Genomic DNA, 26655 nt, shown 5'->3' with positions numbered 1-26655 from the left:
TTATGATGACTGATTCAGTATAAGTCAGCACTAACCAGATGCATTAATGTTTTGTGCAGTCTGTTACAAATAAAGTATATATTCAATGCAATTGCCCGTGTTCTGTGATCTCATAACTGTTTGTTATTAAATTCACAGTGAGCTAGCATGCAAGTAATACTGAAGCAGATAAACTCACGGTAATCAATTACGCCAAGATTCATAGAAATAGGGCAGGAAGTCCTAAGTTTTTGATGTCTGAATGCAAGGTGCGGTACTGGCAGTCCTGCTGCTTTTATCATTTCCATAGTTACCTCGTCCACTCCTCTTGCTTTACCACTCTTCATCTTCTGTGTGGCTTCTATTTCTGCCTTGTTCCTCTTTTTCTATTGTCTTCTTCATCTACCATTTCACTGTATGTAATATTTAACAGTTTTGAAAAGTATTCTTCCCTTCTATTTAGCATATCACCTCTTTGTGTCAATATCCTGTTTCTGTTTTTACAAATTTTGTATGTTCCTACTTTTTACTCTGTTCTTCATCAGCCCATATAGAACCTTTTTACTTCTCTTAGCATCCTTCTATAATGTTACTGTGAAAATTTCCCAGCTCTTCCTTTTCTCTTCCAAACTACTTTTTTGCTTGCCTTTCTTTACTTCAATTTTTTTTAAATTGTCTATATTTGTACTGCCTATCTGCATCCTCCAAGACATTTGCTTCTCTCTAACTGCTTCCTTTGCACTCTTGCTGTTCGTGTTTTATAAATATCAACTTCACTCACTCACTCACTTTTCACATGAATAGATTTACTTTTCACCTTAATATACTCACAATTATAGAACAAAATACTTTATGAAATAAAAGTTCAATACTCGTACTCGCCATTATCTTACCAATATTACAAAAATTGCATATGTTCAGTCATTATTCTTCCTTTTCTCACTATCTGCTATATCCTGTTACTATCCTATTGTTCTACCAAGGAGTCTCCTTTTCCTCCTAAGCAGGCAGAAATTCTAACTGTACATTCCTCAAATTAACATTCACAGGATGTACAGGACAACGGTTGATGAAAAGAAGGATCTTTCTATTTTGCACGCCCATTTTGAATCAAGAGCAGTTAACTGATGTAGAAAAATATCTGAGGTCATCCAAGCTTTGTAGTTGGCATCACAGGCAGTTGGTAATAATCGCACATTCTTGAAGCAATGAAGGTCATTGCGGTGTTTACCACCAGGGCATTTATCCCCTTTGAATGAAAAAGCCTTGCTGGGCAACACACTGAAAAACAGCCCAGTTTTGTGTAGGTTAAAAATGTTCCTTGGTTCGTACTTGTTGGTCAGATCCTGCAATCTTCCATTGATCCACTCTTGCACAGTTTCATCAGTAACTACATTTGATTCCCCACAAAAAGTTTTATAGGTAATGTTATGCCTTAAATCAGTCAATCCAGCCATCGGATGCATTGAAATTTTCAATACCAAGAGTATTCGCCTCCTTACGCTCATTTTCCAAAAACATGCCTTTCCGTCCACCAAAATTGCATTGATCTTCCATCCATATGACATACACTGGTTGCCTGGTTATGGTGTCAGTTTTTTGTCCACACTAATTTCAGATAGACCCCCCTGCCCAAAAACACATCCATGTTAATAATAAAGTCGGGTAGGCAACCCACTCATCAGAATTGTCATGTGTTTTGCCCAAATTTGTCAAGTAGGCAACCTGCACGTCAGAGTTGTCATGCAGTTTGCGTAGCTTCCCGTGATGTTTGTAATCGGTTAGTTTCACCCATGTGTTGTAAAGTGTGTGTTATCTGGTTTGGCCATCATGCCATGGTTACTCAAAGCATTATAGATTAGTAGGAAGCATAAAATGTTACAAACATAAATTTTAGGATTTTAGTACAATGTGGGCATAGAGTATCTGAGGGGACCGACAAAAATTGTTGTAAACATAGGAAAGACAAAATGCAGGAACGTAAAAGCGGGGTAATACTGTGTATGTGTGTATGGATGTACTTACATAGGCCTATATAGAATTTTCTTTGTTCCTTTTCCGGGGTATTCTGTGGAATGCAGAGGTGAAAGAAGGTGCTGGTGGGAATGGGTCTGTCTATGATAGTCAAAGATTAATTTAAAACTTTAAAATAAAAGTTATATTTCTTTTTCAGATATTAAATTTTAACAAACAACAAGATTTCAGATACAGAGTTAGTTTGTACAAAACAGAAAAGCAGAAAAACCAAGAATTGATACGTTACAATTTGAGCTTCAAGCTCATAATTTACAAAGGTTCCAACATCTCTAATGTTGTGCTTAGTTAGATAGGCAAGGAGACGAATCTCCCAATTTGTTTCAAAGGAAATTCTAAATCAAAATTTTCAAGAGCACTTTGCTCGTAAGGTTACAAGTCATGGCCTTCCAAAGACACCACACAAATATCTATTTCATTACAAAGAACCTCTATGCTCTATAAATTTTACCAAGGAGACTGTACTCCCAAACTTTTACAGCCTTCTCAAGGCAACCTTTAACTTTTACATTTGCTCAATAAACTTTACAATATCTGGCCTCACTAGGCACAACCTACATTTAACAAGACTGTAGCAGTTGTATTTTAAGAAATAATACAGGGGTATTGGGTGCCTATACTACCAGGCCTTCGTGAAAAAGAACAGGTTAAATTACTGGCCTAAACACAAAAATATATGGAGGCGTACACTTGCCCTCCTTGAAATCAAAGGTTAAAACCCTACTTGGACTTGCGGCCCGACAATGCAGAGGCTAATCCCACACTACTGAGGTGACTAGATTGACAAGTTAAGTTACAGTGTACAAGCGAATACGGTTACAAAATCATACTCGCCTCAAGATTAATTGAAGGGGAATTCGAGAGGGTAACGCACTCTCTATCCTCCGTTTTCAGTTTAAGTACTTATGACTTACTTGAAGTTTTACATGAGAAGAAAGAGATGTTTACATGTTACGAAATTGACTGTTACATAGTTAAAGATAGGAACCTTCCTCTCGAGTCGGCTTGCGGAGATAACTACCGAGTTAGAAACTGGTGGCCGTTACCTTATCTGATGAAATGAAATGGCGTATGGCTTTTAGTGCCGGGAGTGTCCGAGGACATGTTCGGCTCGCCAGATGCAGGTCTTTTTTTTTTTTTGATTTGACACCCGTAGGTGACCTGCGCGTCGTAATGAGGATGAAATGATGATGAAGACGACACATACAGCCAGCCCCCGTGCCAGCGAAATTAACCAATTAAGGTTAAAATTCCCGACCCTGCCGGGAATCGAACCCGGGACCCCTGTGACCAAAGGCCAGCACGCTAACCATTTAGCCATGGAGCCGGACACCTTATCTGATGTTCAGCCTCCTCTCTTAACACACACACTCAATAGCACGACTATCAATAAGACAAGTTAGCTCCAAAAGCCGTCAGCTTTTATACCCGAGAGGAAGGTTCATAAAGGCTCTGGACTAAAACCAGACACACCCTCTCATTTTTATTGGACAGTCGGAAAGTTACAAGAAGCCTATGATTGGCAGAAAAATAAATACACAAAATTTTCTATTGGTTGAGATCCCAAGTTGGCGGGATAAGTAAGAAGTGTTGCAAACATGGAAGGTCAATTCAGTTCAGATAACCTATGAACACAAAATTTCTTTAAATTTCTAGTTATTCCACTTTGCACCAGAGTACATGATATAAGTTCTTTAACCTTTTCACTGCCGAGTTTTGATGACCAGGCGAGCCCTCTGGGCTGGGTTTTTTTAAGGAAGAAACACTTTCACAGATACATGTTTACTGATACAGTTAATGAAATGCATATCATCCCCTTAGCCCCGCAGCCCAATAAGGGGTCGGGCATGAAGTGAGATTATATTTCACACCATATTTGTACGGCCGGATGCCCTTCCCAATGCAAACCTCAGTTGAGAAGATAATAAATATGAAATGAATGATGGTGAATGAAACTGGGTAATGAAGTGGAAGGAATCAGCTGTGGTTTGTGAATAGGAACTGTCCCGGCATTTGCTTGCGAGTGCAAAAGGAAAGAAATAAAAAAATCTCGGGACAGCTGACGGTGGGGTTTGAACCCACTCGCCTGGCGAGTGCAGAGCTTGGCTCCATAGGTGTAGCATGTTAATATGCGAGGCTAATCCACTCGGCGATACTATTACTGAAATATAATATAAAATTGTTGGTCCAAGAACCGATATTATCAAAATCATTTACATTTGGGGAAAAAGTAATTTTTCTGAGGAAGGGGTGACAATTTCGCATGAGATTCATCATTACTACTTTGTCTCGCACTTTCTTGTAGTTCAATATCGCCACTTATTCTCCATCTTCATTATCAAAATATAGCACTCCAGAATCACTGTTTATGAGGAAACACTCAATTTCTTCATCAACAAGAGATTTTATTTATTTATCCGTGTCCGAAATCACTACAGTATATTTAGAACTACTCTTTTTACACTTTGTTTCTCCAGTATTCAACTGTCGAGATGGCACATTCATTGGCTTCCACCAAATCCTTCATACTACATGGTTTAGGCAGATTTCTACAGATGAGAAGGTATCCATGATCTTGCTTTTCACCACACTCGCACAAATCTTGATCACCACCTTTTCAGGTTGGTTTTACAACATGTCACTCTGTTAAGTGTCTTCCAATGTCCATACTGAAGATGCTGTCCTGCAGCTGGCTTCTCTTTCACGTCCCATAATCCTACAGGCGACTTCCTTCTCCAGAATTCCTTTCGCCGATATCGGCTGATGATGGGATTGACGTTGTTGTTTGTAGGAAGCTCTTCCTCGATTTCAATCTTGATGGGTGAGCGTGAAGTCCAAACATTGGATGTCTTGGATCTGTTTCTTGCTTCTTCTTCTCAATCTCTGCTGCAAATTGTCTGCTAACATCTGGAGGTGCTACTCCCATAAGTGGAAAGATTATTAACAATAGTTGGTCGTAAGCAGCCTGTAACAATGCGACCTGTCTCATGGAGGGCAACATTCTCTTGATTTGTATGAGCGGAATTCCTCCAGACTGGAGCAGCATACTCTGCAGCAGAGAAACAGAGGGCAAGGGCAGATGTACGGAGGACATTAGGCTGTGCTCCCCATGTTGTGTGTGTGAGTTTGCGAATGAGATTATTCCTGCTGCATGCCTTCTGTTTGGTATCTATACAGTGCTGTTTATAAGTTAGGGCACGGTCCAACTTTACCCCTAGATATTTGGGTTGATCACAATGGTTTAATTTGTGTCCTTTCCAGGTTAGATTCAACTCCTTTCTTGCTTGCTTGTTGCGCAGATGGAATGCACATACCTGAGTTTTCTTCGGATTGGGTTTCAGGTGGTTCTCATCATAGTAAACAGCTAGTTCTTTCAAGAGCAGATGCCAGTTTTAAAAGAGACTGACACAAATGGCCAAAATTTAGAAGAATGGGCCGAATGCATGGGTCAACAAGAGATGACAATGTATACTTCAAGACGCCATTATGGCTACACGTAAGCGGAAAAGATGTTCCACTCCAACGAAGCTGAAATAAAACCAGATCGCTTTCAAAAAACGCGAAATGGAGTGGTACATCTACCGTACAGAACTTCCTTGAGCATTTCCACGGAATCTCAAAGCATGACACTATGTCACGTTAATTTGTAAGATCGGTGAAGTACACACTGCACCAAAATGTATATATACGGGTTTGGCGGACGAGGCACGGCCGCTTCCTTCCAACTCCTAGGCCTTTCCTCTCCCATCGTCGCCATAAGACCTATCTGTGTCGGTGTGACGTCAAGCCGCTAGCAAAAAAAACAAAAAAACACTACAGGTCTAAGATTATACCAGAAACTATGGAAATACATAAAAATCCTAACAATTTCAACAGACACACTGGCTATCAATTAAGTGATACATGGTTGCCAGCCATTAAGGATTTACTTAGGTAGTTCCCTTCCCTGTCCTTTCGCTGTTGTTATTTCGTTTCGTTTGTGCTCTCCTCATCACTAGATGGTTTACTCTGGGCTATATGCTAAAACGTCATACTTGCATAACCTGTATACACCTCTTACTGTGTTATTCTTACTTCTTTTCACACCCATGTCTTGTAACGCTCTTTGTACTTGATAGTGTCTTTGCTTACTATCAACTTGCTAGAAATAGCGTTGTAATTGAGATTTGTTTTTAGGAGAGTGCCCTTGATCGGGATACTAGACAACAAGATATCAAAGTACTCGGAACTGACAGTACACAAGTGCGCAGAGTGCCGAGAAGCGTGCAACATGAGAATATAAACAGTTCAATACATCGTGTCAACATTACCGTAAACAGTGCAATTCAGAGCTCCATACATGTGCATAAAGAAGTTAAAGGGCCGCAACCCAAGAGAATTGCCGTGGTAGGTACACGTGAAAACAGAAGTAATAGGGGAAAGGAACTCGTGAAAGAGAATTTTGGAAAACAAGTTTGAAAATAACAAATATATTATACCAATCTCAAAGGGGTAACAAATTATCTTTACATCAGAACAAATAGTATGAACCAGCATATGGCGTAATAAAAGCATTAAGTTTGATTTTAAAACACGTAGGTGATACAAAATTTGATTACATCGTCATAATCGAATTCCTAAGCACCAATCACTACAACCTTTGGACATATGTCCGACACTTCAATTAGGGGAAAGAGATAAAGGGGGAGGGAACCCATAGATTCTGAAATCAGTTTCTTTGCATTATATTACACAATACGCTAGAAGGGAGGTACATCAAATAAAGTTTCAGGGTCGTGCCAGTAGAATACAAAGTTGGTAGTGTCATACACTTGCTAGATAAAGCTCTCAAATTGATACAATGTTTACAATAGGACATCAAAAAATGTAACCTCATGCCAAACAATTCTAGAGATTCAGAATAGAAATAAACCAATCTTCAATCCAGGGAGTGATCCTTTTGGTAGATTAGAGAAAAAAAATAGGAATTCTAACAAGTGATCCCAGAAGGGATTAAAACACACATGCATGCGCAGAGGCGATAATAAAATTGAAGCTAACCGATGAACATACAAATTAAATTAGCAGACCACATCTTTTGAGCAAGCACCATTTTTACGCAAAGTTAACAGATAGATGGGATAAGAAAAGAAAACAAGGAAATAAGAAACGGAGGAATGGGATAGGATAAGGATCAAGCCGCCAAGTCCCCAGCACTAACAGACGCAATGCAAAAGTTCATCTCAGAAGGTAGGAATGTGTATGGGCTAGAATTTTAGATCAGCTGTCCAGTACACCATTTACACCACATTTTAGGAATATAAATGTCCAAAAGGCAGAACATTTGTGCTGCACGAATACTCAGATGTGTCCTGAAGGGACCAAAGTTCAATTTTCGTTACTACGGCGAAGCCCAAGGACAGCAAGGTAGCGCACGTTAAATGATAGAAAGAAACAGTGTCTGCTCACCCTTGACAGAAGTCCAGCACGAAGTTTACAAGTAAAATGGACACGGTCCAGCCGTGTACAGAGTTCCAGCTCCCACTGTCTTTAACAAGGTTATACCACAACTGACCTGCCGAATGAACGACACAAGGCCATATATATATGCCAGCGGGGTAGATCGAGAACATACTATAGGCGTGACGTCAGAGTGGATGCGCCATGCAGGCGAGCAGTGACAGCAGTAGTACAAGCAGCCGGGAAGCCGACAGTTCGTAACAGCAGACAGAGAAAAGAGCACCAATTCGAAGGGGAGAATTTTTTTTTTTTGTGAGGTAAGCAGAAACAGCTCGCAACAGTCTTCAACCTCATTGTTTACATGTTCTTTCTGCCCCCCACCCCCTCCACTCTCCTGACTCAGACTTGTTTTTTCTTTTTTTTTCCATCTTCAGCTTTATTCTATCCTGTTTCTCTTATGTTGCACTTTATTTTATCTTTCAATTCATTTTATTTCGATTTATTATTTCCTCTACTGCATTCATCTCTGATTCATCTGATGAACTTGCTGTTTACTTCGTGAACACATACGATGGAACAAGAAACATCTAAATTGGTGCTTGGAAAGCTAGCGCACAGTGAGACATCTAGTGACGAATGAAAGTGCCACTTACTATCGAGTAACAGTAAACCATCCTTAAATTCAAAACTTGATTATTAGAGAAATCTTGCTTGTGAATAGATCAGATTTTCTTATGAAGACGCAAAGCAAAGTTCTTTGCGAAACAAAGAATTTCACCTTGTTTTCCAACACGGCAAATGCCCAAAAGCTTATTATCATGTCTACTGTATGTTTAGGTCTGTCAAACTGAACTATAATTTGAGAATGTCTGTTGTACTGTATGTTGCACGTCCACACTCTCTGAAAGACGAGCAAAGACAGTTCGGTTTAGCATCAAATTATGCAGGTTGCATGTGAAACTCAAGGAAGGGGAGGGTCCTGGAATCTGTGAGGAAAGGCCAGGAAAGAAGCACTAGCAGCACACAATTAGTGCCAATTTTTATGGAAATTATGCCTCATTGATTGATTACAAGATATTAGAATCATTTCGTATTGACGGTTTTCACTTTACAAAGGCTTTTCGCCTGCACGTTATGTCAGGCTTGGTTTCCCCAACTTGTTCGCTCCCGCTCCCCTCCTAGCCAATTTGATGTGATGGGTTTCTACAAAGATAGATTTTCTGCCTGAATTTTTGACACAGTGATTTCATTCGGTTTTGTATTGTTACAAAATCAATATTTTGTAAACTAAGAGGTCCGCAACCTCACTATTGCACATATTGTTCATTTCCATCTGTATCATTTGTTTTCATTTCTTTTCTTCTTAGGTTTTTAGTTTCAGTTATGTTTTGTATTAACCCCTGTTTCACTGAATTTTATCGCAGCGAATTGTTTTTTTACTCCACATGATGATGTAAATATTGTATATTTTGCTAATTTTGTTTCTGTCTAGGCTCTTTTGTTTTTCAATTGTTCCTTCATTATGTTTTTTGGCATTTATTAGCTTGTATTATGTAAATTATTTCAACCCCCCTCCCCCTTTTTTTCTTTCACTGAAGATGGCTCAAACAAGCCGAAACATGTTTGAATTTCATTACTCCGTCTCATGATGGAATATATGATGTATTGAATTAGGAGGATACACTCATTTTTTCACCTTTGTAAAGTCATTGATTGATTACGAATGAAATCACAAAGAATCTATTTCATATTCCTGGGAAATCTAGTACCAAATTTCAGAACTGATTCTGAGGAACATGTAGTCTTTTCTATGATGTATAAGTGTAAACACATGGGGCATATATGTATTCTGTAATTTGTTTGTTTTAACAGAGGCATATCTGCTCTCACTGGACTGTCCTCAAGCTATATATTCTAATGCGATTGTCATTTGATCAGTATGTTGGTTCTCTGTTGCATCAAAGCAAGTTGTGGATTGTCAGTAAATCAAAACTTATAATGTATAATACCACCATTTATACAAAATACATTTATTTTTTAATTTACTTTATGTCGCACCAACACAGATAGGTCTTATGGCAAGGACGGGATAGAAAAGAGCTAGGAGTAGGAAAGAAGAGTCCATGGCGTTGATTTAGGTACAGCCCCAGCATTTGCCTGGTGTGAAATTATGAAACCCCGGAAAACCATCTTCAACAAAATAAATTGTTACTACTAATTGTGGTACCGAGCTCGATAGTTGCAGTCACTTAAGTGTGTTCAGTATCCAGTATTCGGGAGATAGTGCGTTTGAACTGCACTGTCGGCAACCCTGAAGATAGTTTTCCATGGTTTCCCATTTTCACACCAGGCAAATGTTGAGGCTGAACCTTACTTAAGGCCATGGCCGCTTTCTTCCCACTCTTAGCCCTTTCTTTCCCCCATCGTCGCCATAAGACCTATCTGTGTCTGTGCGACGTAAAGCAACTTCTTAATTAACTAATTGTGGTAAAATTGTTTTGTACATAGATTTGGAGCTAACCTTGCCTATTGTTTTAATGGTGATGACAACAAAATCATAAGGCACTAAGTAATATTTACTTAGTACTGGTATAAAATGTTTTACTGAACAAAATCAGTTAGGACATACAAGTGATAGGCCTCAAGACTGAAGATGCCCTCACCGGGCGAGATGGCCATGTGGTTGGGGTGCGCAGCTGTGAGCTTGCATCCGGGATATAGTAGAGTTCTAACCCCACTGTTGACAGCCCTGAAGATGGTTTTCCGTGGCTTCCCACTTTCACACCAGGCAAATGCTATACCTTAATTAAGACCATGGCCACTCCCTTCCCACTCCTAGCCCTTTCCTATCCTATTGTTGCCATAAGACCTATCTGTGTTGGTGCAACGTAAAGCGGTTTGTATAATAACTTACTTCCTCAGACAACTTCCAAGTGACATTTTAAAATTACATTAGGATGCAAAACATAAGCATAAATAAAACTGTTCAGTCCTTCATTCAATGTTGAGGTGTGTAATGTTGTTTCCAAGTTAATAATTTAAATTATAATTTTGTAGCATAATTCACTCATAACAACCAGTAAGACATTTCATCTAAATGGGCTAATGGTCCCTAATGTACACACCTCTCCTCGTAATGTTTGAATTTACCTTGCTTATATAAGTGCAACTCAGTGCGCACACTAGTGACATCGTCGATGAACAGATTCTGACATTAATGAGATTAATCACTTGTAGAACAGATTCTCGCTGTTCCAGGTGTCATTCGCACACATCGCTACTATGCATTCTGGGGCCTTAAAAGCATAGCTTTCATTGCCTCCTAGAGACCAACCAAGCCATGTTCTTCATATTAAGTTAAATAAAATGTTCTTTTTACCATTCTTAACCAATAAAATAACTTCCACACATGAACCTAAAGTCAGCAAAAATATTGAACCAAAATTCAGGGATGAAGGCGGAATGTTGAAGTGTAAGGTAGGCAGTGTTTATCCACAATGTCTTAAAAGGTATATGGTCAGTTTGGTTGGGAGGAGTATGGAATTGAATAGAAAAGAATCAAACAGGTTTTAATTTTACAAAATAATAATAATAATAATAATAATAATTAAAATCAAATTCCAACAGTTGGAAAAAAAAACAAATTTTGAAAGACCTTGTAAAACATTATATAAATTGGCAACAAAAATACATCATCAACTGTTGAGGGACAGGACGAAGTAGGAGAGGCTCGTAAACACCTGCACTCGGCTTGCTGTTGCAGGGAATTGATGATAATTAAGCCCTGATGTTGGATAACATTCAAACTTGAAGATTCAATTATTAAATCATATGAATACTTTTATTACCATAGTGTTTCAGAAGAGTAAAGCTGGAAGTGATAACTTGCGTGTAGATTTAGAGAACAGTATTGTTTAAGTTCTGTAACTGTCAACCGTTTGGTATACCAATCAGTGTTCCCAACACTGACGACAAAAAGTAGCTAAAACTGATTGTCAAAATGGGCATAAATGACTAAATATTTGGAGTAGTTTGCAATTAGTCTCTATATACTGTACATGGATGTAAATCACATGGATGTAAGATCCACACACACACACACACTGACATTTTTATTAAATGTACTGTAACAGTTGAGGGAAGAGAAAAATAAACACACAGTTTGTTTTAAATTATACTGAACTCGTGTAACATATATAAATACATCATCATTCTCATCCCTCTTCAACTACACTCCTTCCGCTTGTGGTGTCTATTGATGTTTTCTGATAACGGGACTTGCTCCAACAAATTCAAGTACTTCTGATGGGATCTCAGATGTAAAATAGCTTTGAATGAGGCAAAGTCATGGCCAGAAGGCAATCAGGCCAGTTATAATAGGGATTTTCTACCGGAAGAATTTTATACTAAATAAATTCCAGCCAGAATGCAGTCATGGAGAAACTATTTGCCCACTTACAAAAAATTAGATTCCTCCACTGATTTTCAATTTTATCAATACTTCTTTCAAATCCTAAAGCTAAGTCTGTAATAGGCTCTTGAACTGTTTTCAAGACTCCATTCATTCCGACATTTCTCTGAAAATTTTTATGTCGTTGGGCAGCCGATTTTGAATTTCTCTAAAGTTTTTTGTCAAATTTACTCACTTAATACTTAAATTTTTCTTTGGTGTCATGTGACAAATTGAAATTTTTCATTTCATTCTCAGCTGAATAACCAAGATATGCTATGCAGTCAAGTAAGACAAACATGTAAGAAAAGTTGAATTGGGATTTTGGTAATTATTTGTAAAACAGTAATGTTTTAATTACTTTCATGATCATTAATGTTTCATAAAATGTCCAACTACCAGTTTTAAAATCTGTAACTAAATTGAAAATCACAATAAAAACATCCAAACTAAATATGGCTAGATATGGCCAACATAGGAAAAGAAAGTGGCCAAAATGCCACTAATGACTTTTTCATAAATTTGTGGCTAACTTGCCGTAATATTCAAAATGAACAGATCTAGCCACACAGTGACTAAATTGGCAACTCTGACACCAATGTGTTAAATGCACTTGTCTATATCATAGAGGCCAGGAGAGAAGCACAAAAACTCAGTGCAGCACAACTATGCCCTCCTCCAACAATTCTGGCACCAATGTGTTAAATGTGCTTGTCTATATCATAGACGCCAGGAGAGAAGCACAAAACCTCAGTGCAGCACAACTATGCCCTCCTCCAACAATTCTGTGCAAATCTGTGTGGATGCTTATTCCATGTTAGAATTGGTCTATTCAATCATTGAAAGTACATCCACAGACAGAAGTGAATGTATTGGAAGAAGTTAATTACTCAGAAACAAGTTAAAGCCAATGATGATATCATAGTTCCTTCCTATTCAAAAACAGTTGGGTTGAGGTAGATTTGGTTCCACTTCACTCACTCTCTCCAATATTTTTCATTCATCATTTTTTTTCCAGTTCTGTTTTCTTTCTCTCCTGAGCCAATGACCTAGATGTTAGGCCCCTTTAAAGAACAGGCATCATCTTGGTATCATGTGGATTGGGCGAGATGGCCGCGCGATTAGGAGCAGGCAGCTGTGAGCTTGCATCCGGGAGAAAGTGGGTTCAAACCCCACTGTCGGCAGCCCTGAAGATGGTTTTCCGTGGTTTCCCATTTTCACACCAGGCAAATGCTCGGGCTGTACCTTAATTAAGGCCACGGCAGCTTCCTTCCCATTCCTAGGTCTTTCCAGTCCCATCGTCGCCATACGACCTATCTGTGTCGGTGCGACGTAAAGCAACTAGCAAAAAGGTATCATTTGCAGATGATGTTGCGATCTGGAGTGACTCAGAAGAGGAATTGGGAGAGAGAATACAAAGCTGGAATGAGGAGTTTAAGAAATATGGTTTAAACATCAGCAAGACCAAGACGGTGGTGATGAAAGTGTATGGGGCAATAGTCATGTTAAATGAAGCTCAACTGGACAGCGTTCCAGTTTTCAAATACTTTGTAGCGTTATATCAAATGACAACCTAGCAAAACATGAGGTGAACAATCGAATCAATAAGGCAGCACAATTTTACCACCAGGTAAGACACCTGCTGTGGGATGAGCAAATACCCATGAAAACAATAATGATATTGTACAAGTCCTATTATACACCAATCCTTACATACAGTCTCGAAACCACAACACTGACCAATAGAGATAATTCCAAACTTCAGGCAGCTGAAATGAAATTCCTACGCACTATGATCCAGAAAACCAGGAAAGACAAGATTAGGAATGAGAAAATTAGAGAAGAAGTAGGAATAGATGATTCTCTCCTCAATAAGATTCAGATATCAAGACTGAAGTGGTTTGGTCACATGAAGAGGATGCCAGTAAACAGAACTGCAAGGAAGGAATTTGACAGAAAGGTAGAAGGAAGACGACCCGTGGGAAGGCCACGAAGGAAATGGATAGATTTACTTAAGAGCGATGTACTGCTGAGAGGTCATGATTGGGACAAGTTGGTGGAGGAAGAATGGTACAAGGACAGGATGAGATGGAGGAGGCTCATATACCTTCCCGGGAAACTGGAGATGGTTTAGGATGATGATGATGATGATGATGTGGAAAGTTGTCTGCTACAGTTAGATGCAAGAATTCGTGGTAATACATTCTATGAGGGCTATTTCAGATGTAAAGTCTAGATAGTGCATCACAACAGCTAGTGTGTATATGGTCCAGGGAATTATGTTAGGAGATGTAAGACTGAGGTGAACAGACCTGCAGACATTTGCTGACAACTATGAAGAGGAGAACATTGCATGGAGTTTAGTCCAACCTAAGCAGAAATATGTGCATAATACAGATATTTTATAATTCTAACAGTGGACAGTTTGAAAAAAAAATCAGCTACAGTGAGCAGCAAAGAGGACAAGAATGATTGGAAAAGGTTGATTTAAGATTGGCATTGTAATGATCCAGGGATTAGGTTCAGTAAAGGAATTATGTAAGCAGACAGATTTTTAGGTTGTCATAGCATTTGTAACATGTTGAGAATAATGGTACATTTTACTTTACCGGGCGAGTTGGCGGTGTGATTAGGGGCGCGCGGCTGTGAGCTTGCATCCAGGAGATTGTGGGTTCGAATCCCACTGTCGGCAGCCCTGAAAATGGTTTTCCATGGTTTCTCATTTTTACACCAAGCAAATGCTGGGGCTGTACCTTAATTAAGGCTATGGCCGCTTCCGTCCAACTCCTAGGCCTTTCCTATCCCATCTTCGCCATAAGACCTATCTATGTCGGTGCGACGTAAAGCCACTAGCAAAAAGAATTAATTTTACTTTAGTGACAGAGACTTTTACTGAATCGTATGAGTTACCAAGTAGGAATTTCTGTTAGTCCTGTCTAAATTTTAGATATGCTCATGGACCTTCTACTTACTAATTATTTTCTCTGATAAAATTTTATGATTTGCTTTTGTGTATTTACAATATTTACCTTCATTGTTGTTGGTGTAAACTGAATGGTTCTGCTGTAAAATTTATTAACTGTTCTTGTTTTATTGTACATTATAAGCCATATTATGAATATTATTTTTATTGATGTTTGTAGAAATTGGAGAACATGTTTCCTGATCGCCGAGATGTATATGATCCAGCCTTCATCTTACCCCTATTTAGCCACCTTCTTGCTCCAGAGTCAGTGGTATATACACATAAGGTAAACCATTGTGGTGCCCTGGCTCTGACTATCTGTGCTCTTGCGAGTAACTGTCCTGATCTTCGTGCTGCTGGAGGTCATGTGCTGGCACGCTACCATGACCAGTTAGAGGCTGGCAGGTATGTCATTTTACAGTATTTAAATTATTTCCATTGGGAAAGGAAACCAATTTCATTACATAAAGAGGATAAACTTTATCATCATCTCCATCATTTCTCCACTCCAGAAAGCCAGGTACTGGTATAAATTAACCTCTTCTGATTTGTTCAGTGCAACCGTATTTGCTATTCTGGTTTTTGTTGGCATCCTCTCTTGGCCAAGGCTCTCCAGTTATGTTTTCCCCAAAAGTCTCAATGGCTTCCTCATGGTCTTTTTTCCTGGATAATTCTGATCATTCTCTTGAAATGACCATACCACTTCTGTCCACCCAGTTCTGTTGTGTCCAACAAACTCCTTCTCAAATCAAGTTGTTGGCAGATTTCCTCATCCGGTTTTCTGTAAACAAGATCACAGGAACTTCATTTTAGTTTGTTGAAGTTCACTGTTGTCTGTTGCTGTCATGGTAGCTCCTTCATGTCTGTAAGTCAAGATTGGTACTTGAGATTTATATAGTGTAACTTTGGAGGCCAGGGGAAAAGACCTATTTGACAGGTGATGAACAGATTGGTAGAATTATGATGCTGCTGTATTCTATTTTCAATTTCATGTGTGATGGTGTTGTTGGAAGAGATGTAGGTATTTGACATTGGTGATGGTGTCTGTATTGTCAGTACCAATTTGGAAATGAATTTTTTCAGATTTTCTGCTCATAATCATCCCAGCTGTCTTATTTTTGTTTATGTCTCTTATTGAACTCTCTCCCCCCTTTTTGTGTTAATATAAAATCTCTTTGAATGAGATTTCTCCTTCATATATGACTTCATAAAATTAAGAACTACTCTTGTTGAAAATTGCCAGATTTTTCAGTAGTTAAGCCACTGCCTATACGTAGATATGGGTCTGAGTCAAGTGTCCAGTTTTGTAACAGCCGCTTGACCCTCTGCCAGACATTCACAGGTAGTACCATCAAATGTTACATACAGTAGCAGGATGATACAGACCTGACAGTGTAATTCATTGCATACAGTGCAAAAATATTTGAGGTTGTAACTCATTATTGTAACTCGACAATATATTTATTTATTTAGTTATATTTCTTACAATTATAGGGCTGCCTATATCTGACAAAGTGTACCATAACACTCAAGTATTGAATGTATGTTCAACCATGAAGAGTTTTCTAGAGTTAATCCTTCTTATATGCAGTACTACAGAGGTGATTTCTAACAATTTGGATGGAATCTTTAATGGCCAGGATGGCTAAATCACACTATAGACTCTTAGAATTCCCACACTTTTGAAAAAATCAACTAAGAATTTTAATATGGTTCCTCTTGCTCCGATAAAAAGTCCTACTACCCTATGCAGGAGATGTTGTATGATTCTTTGAAGTAGCTGATAGTTCACAGATGGCTCGCTTCTCCGCGTCTACCTCTGCTGGCTGACTGGAGCCGACCTCACATCATTAATGGTGGAGTCCGGAATATATGCAGTCTTTTTCTCAGTCAATTGCAATTATGTCTATTTTCAACGGTTGCTCCCACTGTTAGCAGCATGCCACCTCTTCTTGTATCTCGTAACCTTTCTAGGAGAATACTGCTGCATTTCTAGATCTTGTTCTGTTGTGCCTAACTTTCCTAAGCAAGTCCCCCCATGGACATGAACTGAGAACATGAGCTAGGGTTTCAGTCTCACTGCAGTGTCTGCAGTGGACTCCAACCCGGCTGCGTCCAGGAAGGGCCCAGACAGGAACCCCGTTGTATTGCATTTTCAGCGCGTCTTTCCACTCTGATCCAGAGAGTCCATTTAGGGTGTCGATCCACCGGTTAGCCAGTGTGTAGTCCTGATAGAGAATGGCTCCTTTACCGTGAGTTCTTAATGAACACCATTTGCTATACTCTCGCTCTTTTTTTTTTTTTTCTTTTTCTTTTCCTTAGCATTTCTTTTAACGTTCTTGCGCTAAGTTCTTCGAGTTGAGTGTTATCTGCATTTCTTAGGTCAAGTCTCCAAACACACAGTTTTCTCTCTTCTACCAGATTGTGCAATGATAATTATGTACTTATTACCAGCTCTCTCTGGTAAATGTTAAGATGTTGAAGTTGTGCCTCCCATTCTGCCTTCCACAGCCCAACTCCCTTCATTTTCCTTGCAGAGTATAGAGAACTCTCTGGCCTGAAGGTAACAGAAAAATTTCTTTGATTTTGCTTCTAACGATCTTGTCGACATAAATTAAGGAGGACTGCAAAATTTTAGTGTGTTTTTTTTTTTTGCTAGGGGCTTTACGTCGCACCGACACAGATAGGTCTTATGGCGGCGATGGGATGGGAAAGGCCTAGGAGTTGGAAGGAAGCGGCCATGGCCTTAATTAAGGTACAGCCCCAGCATTTGCCTGGTGTGAAAATGGGAAACCACGGAAAACCATCTTCAGGGCTGCCGATAGTGGGATTCGAACCTACTATCTCCCGGATGCAAGCTCACAGCCGCGCGCCTCTACGCACACGGCCAACTTGCCCGGTTTTAGATGTTTTAGCGTTCTGCAAAGGGTATATAAGAGTAGGTCATTGAACTGATTTACAGCCAAGAACTTTTGCTCTTTTAACAGAGGATTCTTTGCTAAATTGTCGAGATTGCATTTTAGATCATTTATAACTTTTTGTTGATCAAAAATAATTTTGTCGCGAAAGTTGACTCCCAAAGATTCAGTATTTTTGTCTGGTTCAAGGTGTCAGATAGTAAAAATGCTCTCTTCAGTTACCAAAGGGCCATAAGAAAACTTTCCCTTTACAATATTTATAGCCATTGATTTAGATGGATTTAGCTGAAGCCCAATTTCTCTAAATGCCTCATTGGCCATACCGGTTAGTACAGCGGCGTGTTCTTGGCCATTGGCTATTATAACAGTGTCATCTGCAAACCTCATGAAGGTTAGCTTCTGAAGTCCCGAAAAAAGCCGATAACCCATATCAGAGGGGACCGACTCTTCCGAAAGTTCATCCAATATGAAGTCCATGGAAAAGTTGTGTAGAGCTTTTGAAAGTTGCACACCTTGCATGACTGCTCTTCTAAGTTGGATCATTGCAGTCTGTTCCCCATTTGCTTCTATAAAATTTGAGTTAACTGCTTGCAATTGAACTATTATTTGCTTTAGTTTGGACGGTAATCTACGGTAAATGGTCTAATGTTTTCTCAGTATGGAGATGGCATAACATATCAAACGCCTTAGTGATGTCTAGAAATACTGTGGTCACATCTTTTCTTAATTTTGTAGTTCTTAAGATACTGTCCAGAATTGTTACATTCATATATGTTCCAGGACAAGAAGAGAAACCTCACGGATTTCTGTGGAAACTTACATAGCTCCGTAATCTTAAGTCAGTATTCAGTCAAAAATTCTTCTTAATACCTAACAAACCGGGCGAGTTGGCCGTGCGCGTAGAGGCACGCGGCTGTGAGCTTGCATCCGGGAGATAGTAGGTTCGAATCCCACTATCGGCAGCCCTGAAAATGGTTTTCCGTGGTTTCCCATTTTCACACCAGGCAAATGCTGGGGCTGTACCTTAATTAAGGCCACGGCCGCTTCCTTCCAACTCCTAGGCCTTTCCTATCCCATCGTCGCCATAAGACCTATCTGTGTCGGTGCGACGTAAAGCCCCTAGCCAAAAAAAAAAAAAAAAAAAAACCTAACAAATTGTTATTGACCTCCAGTTTCCCATGTGTGTTTCATCGCTACCTTTGTGGATCAGAATGGTTCTAGCCCTATGAAAGCAAAAATCAGTGCTAAGATTGATGCAACCTTTTTCACTCGCATTAGTACTCGATCTGGACTTGGTGCTGTATCCATATTAATTGGCTTCATTGGTAGTATAACATCCTGTTGGCTGATTGAAGGGTCATAGTGATAATTTGTCTAGTGTTCACTGCTGCTAGTAATATGTTCGTTAAAATTTCTCCAGATGTTGGTGTTTTCCTGTGAAAACCTTGCCAGGTATTTAGTGTGTCTTTTGTTTCTGTGCGGTAATATTGGGGATAATTTATCCAGAAAAATCCAGCTGAATGAAAAGGTTTAAGTGATCATCCAACAAGAGTGAACTGTGCGTATTTTTACTTACTTTCAGGGCAGAGAAAGTCTGTTCACAAATACGTGGAACTAAAGATGCTCATTATCCTAGCTGCTTGCCAATGTAGATGTGGAAATAGGTCTTGCTGAACAATTGAATAAAAATGAAGTACATTAAGTGCCACTCTCCATTTCTGTAAGAGAAAGCTGTCGCTGCAGGTCGATTAACTCCGATTGGAGTTAACATCAGTTGAAACTGGCGAAGCAAATATCTGGATAAGCGATTGAAGTTGGCCTATTTCATTATATCTTTTATTAAATGCGTTGAGTAATTTGTTGAGAGACTGAATCAGAGTCTGACAGTGGTCATCACTAGACCTTGGATTTTAGGCAGAAAAATGTTGTTCCTGAAGATAACTTGAAATGATGTTTTATTTACACATTTCATGTATTTATAAGGTTAAAAATGGTGGTCTTTGTAACTGGAATAAGAATTAAATAATGAAATTAGCAACGATATAGGGCGCTATCTGCAGAATACTCACAGAAATAAATACACCAGTGTCCAAAAGTTAAGTAAGTTAAGCATAATCACTAAACAAGGCCATACTGCCTGATAGGAATGTCAGACGGATTGCTGAACAAACGGAAGCTGAATCGCACACCATATGTCACACAACTTGTCCATAAAAACAGAGTCAGAAAGATTCTGATAGCTAAGGTACACTCATCCCTGTATCTCCAAGCGTTAACAGTGTTTCTCGGACCCCCCATGAAGATGTGCACGTCCGTAGGGCCTCCCCACACCATGACGCCACCACCACCATACTGGTCCCATTCCACTACGTTCCTGTGATTGTATCGGCTACCCGGTTCTTGCCAGATTAATGTGCGATGGGAATCGTTCTGCAAACTGAAGCAGGATTCATCTGTGAAGAGCACATGCCTCCATTCGTTCATGGTCCAGTTTCAATGTTGACGGCTCCACAGTAAACGGGCCCGTCTCTATGCGCGGGATGCACACCACTGGACGTCAGGCAAACAGCCCTGTTGTTCTGAGTCTCCGGTACACAGTTTGCCAGGAAACGGCAACCCCTGAGACGGCTGCAAGCTCCGCCGACAATTGTCTTGCAGGTGCACTCCGATTTCGTCGGGCGGTTAAGGCCTGGTACTGGCCTGTGACTAACATCTCCTGTGTCTCGAAATTGTCTGCAAAACCTGGAAACGACACTTTGTGGCACATTCAAGGATATAGCGACTTTGGTCTGTGTCTGGCCTGCTTCCAGGTGGCCGAGCATTGTACCCTGCAAAATGGGGCTCAAGTGGCGTCGTCGTGCCATTATGTAGTCACGTTCACCACGAGGCTACACTCCACACACTATAACAGGGCAAACATGACTGAGGACATATGAGGCGCAGGCACTGGCTGTGTTTACCATGCAGTTACGCTGCTAGTCAAAGCAAGGAACACTCCTTTCCTGTACAGAGTGAACACCTAAGGTTGGTAGGTGCATATGACGTACGATTTACGGTCTATTTCCTGTTGCCCTTCTTACTCGTAACTTATGCTCAACTTTTGGACACTAGTGTACATCAGTCCATTTTTGTACTCAGGCTGAGAGAGGAATTCCTAGATTATTATTCTTCATAAACTGTACACGATGCAAGTTTACAGATGGTGATTGTATTTCTTCTTAGTCCCTCTCGCTTATTCCTTTACCCTTGATTATATGTTCAGGAAGGAAGTCATCATAAACTTCTTCATCTGCTTGGGAAAGGTCAGAATCCTCGCTTGTATCATTCGTCAAAATTATTAAAACTTTCTCACTATCTAGTACTAATCAGCATGAGTGTGAGCGGTCATGTTCATCAGCTAGCAGTTGATTCCCAGAAGCCGTAGACATTCACATCCAAAAACTAAGTTTACAGAACTTCCCATGAGAATATGAACAAGCGCAAGTTGCAATAGATGGCAGATAACGTATGTCTTTGAATCGTTGCTCAAAAAGATAGAATTCCCACATGGTGTAATATATTGTACCATGACCCACATTGGGTTAATGTCTCATTGCTTATCCTAGTTAACAGAGCTGAAACCGGGCAAGTTGGCCGTGCAGTTAGGAGCGCGTGGCTGTGAGCTTGCATCCAGGAGATGGTGGGTTCGAATCCCACTGTCGGCAGCCCTGAAGATGGTTTTCTGTGGTTTCCCATTTTCACACCAGGCAAATGATGGGGCTGTAACTTAATTAAGGAAACGGCCTCTTCCTTTCAATTCCTAGGCCTTTCCTATCCCATCGGCGCCATCAGACCTATCCGTGTCGGTGCAACGTAAAGCCACTAGCAAAAAAAAAAATAATAAACAGCTGAAGATGTATGTTTTAATGCCCTTCAAACATAATCATCAGTCATCTGTCCGACTTGTTGGCTGAATGGCCAGCGTACTGGCCTTCAGTTCAGAGGGTCTCGGGTTTGATTACCAGCCGGGTCAGGGATTTGAACCTTCATTGGTTAATTCCATTGGCCCGGGGGCTGGGCGTTTGTGCTGTCAGCAACATCCCTGCAACTCACACGCCACACATAACACTATCCTCCACCACAATAACACGCAGTTACCTATGCATGGCAGATGCTGCCCAACCTCATCGGAGGGTCTCCGTTACAAGGGCTGCACTTGGCTAGATGTATGTATGTTCAGTCCGTCAGCGATGCCACTGGTGGGATCCTCAACAGCTCTGCCAATAGCTATCATAGAAGGCCTACGCATCACTGAAGAGGCACACTAGGGAAATGAGGAGTGAGGTAGTTTCCTGTTGCTTTCCTCACCGAGCCAGAGTTGCTATTACATATCAGTCTTCCAAGCCCACTGAAATGCATACACCAACCGACCCTATGAGCAACATTTTCACACCATTCATAGCAGGGACTGGCTGCATAAGGATTGGCATTACTAGCATCGCTCATACCTCAGTCACTTTCACATTGTCAAAGCCAAGGATAAGACAGAGACAGATCTATGAAAGTAACAAAATTGCTCTAGCCTATACCAGAAGACACTCTAAACTGTAAACACTAGGTCCTGCCAGCAAAGGCGGTGGCTAGAAGTAGCTGCACAAAATTATTATTTGTCATCTTATTGTAATCATGTATGTTTTATAATATCTACATCATGCTTTTGTAATTTCCAGGTCTGGCAAGGAGGAGCGTCTACTCTTGCAGTTTATCTCAGCAATACGTAGCGGAGTATCCCAGCTTATGGAGGAGGAGGATGGTGCCGATGCTAGTGACAGTGTTGTGCCTCAGTTGCCAAGCATAGCAGCAACATTCCTGGCACGAGCATCCCTCATCATGTCTCAACCCTTACACTCTTTATATTTACCATTGCATGACTTCATCTTAGCAAAACCTGCACTAGACTTGCGGACAGTACCAGAGCTCCTTCCACTTCTCCGCAATGACCATGTTGACTTCAGGTAATGAGCCAGAGTAAATATTATTCCTGAATAAGGAAAATATTGTATGTATATCATCCTACAGGGCAACTTCTATCAACTGTATCCAATCTGTCTTGTTTAATATTGCACATTTTTTTAGTGAGCTTCATCAAGAACCTCGTTTAGGTATAAAAAACAAAGTTTTACTGTAAACTATAGCTTGAATTAAAAAGGGGTTAATAATGAAAGGTTACAACACTATTTCAGGCTTTATCGAATATGGATCCTCAAAGTGATTCGAGATGGTTTCCATAATAAACAAGATGTTGAAGTGAGTTTCCGGCATGCTCTGTTCAAGTTGATTATGGACCTATATTCATCTGTTCTAGTGGACTCTGACACAAAGGTAAATATCCAATATTATTGCTTATGTTAGATTCTATAACACAGTTTCTTCTGTACAGTTAGTATTGCTTCATATTTATTTGTTCTCCTGTTATTTTTGGAATAGGTTAATAAAGTAAGGAAATGAAATCAAAACACATTTATAGTTTCTAAGATGTTGATGAACACATTATTTACTTTGTATTGTGTACTTACTTCTAAATTATTATTTTTCGTTTTACTGTACTGCTTATGTTTAATCTGATCCAGGTTCTCATCTTACAAGTATTGGAGCGTGCTCTCAGTTTACCCAGTGCATCTTCACAGCTTGTATTGAACCATGGTCTTCTTCCTTGGTTACACCATTGTATTAGCAATTTAGTATCTCCAGTAAGTGTTCAACTTATCAGTGCTGTTATAAACATACTAAGTTTAATACAAAAATCTTCAGCAACAGCACACAACCATCTAGTGATCTCTCTTCTTCTCTTATTATTGCCTCTTATTCCTTCTTCATTATCTGAAGTGGACCTGTGCTGTTACTTTAAATGTATTTTGGCTACTCAGTCTTTCAGTTCATTAAAATCTTATCACCTTGAGGCACTGGTTGCACTTGGTAAGACTGTCATAGGAGTTGCTGAAGACTGTGAATATTTGCTTCGTTTTGGTTGTAAGTACACTGTTACTAACAGAAGAGAAGAGGATTCTGCTACTGGTGTTTTGAGAAAAGTTGTTATGGCTGCATTAAATAATAAGTAAATACATTTTGTTGAATTATATTCATTATGAGGAGGAACTTAAAGCAACGCATATAGTCGGGACAAACATGACCAAAGTGAGGGGGGATAGATTTTGAAACCTTTTATCAAAAACTTGTATGGTATAAGCTGAACCACTGTGATAAAACCATGTGCTTTTCCTGTATAATAATTTTGTGTTGTAGCCCTTGTAAGGCAGATCCTCCGACAAGGGTCGGCGACATCTACGTTGTATAGAAAACTGTGTGTAGTGTGGTGGATAATGTTGACTTTACTTCTTATACTCTGAAAATTGTAGTATGTTCATGTTCATGAGTTATCACATTTCAGAACTGCTTAAATTATACAATTTTTAAAAATGGAATTCGTATTGTCCTGTGTATATCACAATAAAGTAATGTATATAATGATATAGATGGATGTGCTGACACAAGCCGTACCATTTCTAAAAAATTGATTTAATCTAAAAGATCTCTTTTCCCCTTGCATTGTGGCATATCATCGAACTTCAGCTTAAAATTAATCTCTGACCAAAATAGGACTAAAATTTTCACACACATCATTTCAGTTTATTCTCATTGCTGACAGAAGTGGTATTATGACAGCTGTATCAAAGTACATGTTTGTTATTGCTATCAAGTGTAGCACAGAACTTCACTTCACAACAGCTTTCTTGTTTTGTAAATGGTGAGAGTTTGTCCCTACCGTCTGCAGGGCCTCGTGTCTACTGAATGTGTATAAAAACTAAAGCTGATTTACTTCTCTCTAACATACTGAATAGATTTTCTCATCCTTGTGAATTAATACTTTCCATATTATCTCTCTGGTGGGTGCACCTTTTTTTCTTTCAAATGACTGGGCATGCCGCAGCTTTTACACTGCAATCATGAATTACATTTCAATTTCTACGATTTTGATGGGGAAAGAATAATGCAGGATAAAAGCAACTTACAATAGCTTTCTTGATATATTTGAGGAATAAATAAGCTACAAACAAGATTACAAAAGATGCAAACAATTACAAAACTTCAAAACAAATTTACAACATAAAATCTAGTTACATGAAGAAATGTACTAATTTTTTAAATGTAGAATCAACTTCCATTTCTTGGTTGCTATTGTCACACAAGATGGTTGCAGAGAATACTTCTTTTAAACATTCTTTTCATACCTCTGGCAAAATGCTTTTTTCCTAATATTCTTATGCTGCCTACAGATGTGACATATTGACTTTGGTGCTTCCTGAACTTGTGTTTGTTTTATTAATATTTCTCAATACCAAAGATCACTAACACTTCACATTCATAAATGAATACTGTATTTACTCACCTGTAACACCCACTACCGAGCTCGATAGCTGCAATCGCTTAAGTGCGGCCAGTATCCAGTATTCGGGAGATAGTAGGTTCGAACCCCACTGTCGGCAGCCCTGAAAATGGTTTTCCGTGGTTTCCCATTTTCACACCAGGCAAATGCTGGGGCTGTATTGTTGGGAGATCAGAAGAATGCACGCGCCCGGTGAGGAACGGGGCGAAGGGGTTTTCACCAGCAGAGCCAGTGACGCAATGGTTACTATAGCAACTCCGCTACTACCCAGACGACTTTACATTGTCTTCTACTGGCAGCTCTTCGCTCTTGTCAGTTGTAATCCAGCAAACTACGAAGTGTGAGTCAATGTTTTTGTGTAGCAGATAAGAGCAGATAAGAGCCGATCTGTCTGGGCAGAACAGGAAGTTCGTGGTTGCAGGCCACATTCCTCACTCTTGCATTCTTCCCATCTCTACACAGTACCTTAGTTAAGGCCACGGCCGCTTCCTTCCTACTCCTAGCCCTTTCCTATCCCATCGTCGCCATAAGACCTATCTGTGTCGGTGCGACGTAAAGCAACTAGTAACACCCACTCACGTATAACACACACCTTAATTTTTGGCCAACAAGGCAGCAACATTCCAGTTAATGGTAAATGGTAAAATGCTCATTCCTGCACCACCTGTGCATTGGCCTAACCTAGGCCTTGGTGACTTTGTCACCTTACCCTAAATTTTTCAATGCACTTCCAGTGTGTAATAATTAGGAAGCATCCAGTACACAAGTAGGAATGGAAATGAGCAAGAGAACAAGTTTTACAGCATCCATCAAGTTGAATGTGTTCGAAAGTGCTGCAGATAGTGAAGTGAGAAGAGCGAGCCGTAAATATGAATCGAAGCCATGCACAATTCGTTTTTGGCGTAACCACAAGGACAAAATATTGGAAGCAAAAAAAAAAAACACATCTCCTTCTGCAATGTGAAGAAATGGAGATATAAAAATGAGGACTTTTAAGTTCTGGTGTGGATTAGAGGAGCAAGAGACATTGGCAGTGCTGTAAATCAAACTTCCTGGCACAAATTTTTCTGTTCCTAGGTGGGGATACGAGGAACCCATCTGGCAGATATTTTCCGAAGGTTGATTTCATCATTGATGATGGCTCAAACACTTCCATAACTTATGCTTATGAGTAAAGCAATTTCGGAAATGTTTGTGCGCCGATCTTCATCAATAACATCACATACAACACAAATGTTGTCTGCAGTGATGCTTGTCCATGGTCTTCTTTGGTGGGGCTCATTTCCCACTGCTTCCCGTCCTGCCAAAAATTGTTTGTGCCATTCATATCCCTGGGTTTTTGAAAGGGTCGCTTCCCCAAACTGTGAATGGAGCCGCCTTAAAATTTCTGAAGCTTTGGTGGCTTCTTTCTTGATGATGCACTGTGCAGCAAATGTGTGTACCTCTT

The 26655-nt window shown here is 39.8% G+C and overlaps 1 protein-coding gene across 4 annotated transcripts in view; it reads left to right on the top strand.

Moving 5' to 3' along the window:
* The window catches only part of LOC136857679 (nucleolar pre-ribosomal-associated protein 1), a 404999-nt gene extending 380703 nt beyond the window's left edge, over positions 1-24296 (top strand). For all 4 annotated transcript variants that reach the window (XM_067136526.2, XM_067136527.2, XM_067136525.2 and 1 more), the window contains 4 exons: positions 15046-15272; positions 22495-22779; positions 23008-23146; positions 23395-24296. In XM_067136526.2, the coding sequence (XP_066992627.2) occupies positions 15046-15272; positions 22495-22779; positions 23008-23146; positions 23395-23883 (1140 nt within the window). In that variant the 3' untranslated portion in view covers positions 23884-24296. The remainder of the gene's footprint in view (positions 1-15045; positions 15273-22494; positions 22780-23007; positions 23147-23394) is intronic.
* Positions 24297-26655: the final 2359 nt, after the last annotated feature.

This window comes from Anabrus simplex, chromosome 1 (assembly GCF_040414725.1).
Source record: "Anabrus simplex isolate iqAnaSimp1 chromosome 1, ASM4041472v1, whole genome shotgun sequence".
In the NCBI taxonomy this organism is placed as follows: Eukaryota; Metazoa; Arthropoda; class Insecta; order Orthoptera; family Tettigoniidae; genus Anabrus; species Anabrus simplex.
Note: the sequence above shows the minus strand (reverse complement) of the source record. Positions and strands in the feature narration are given on the sequence as shown.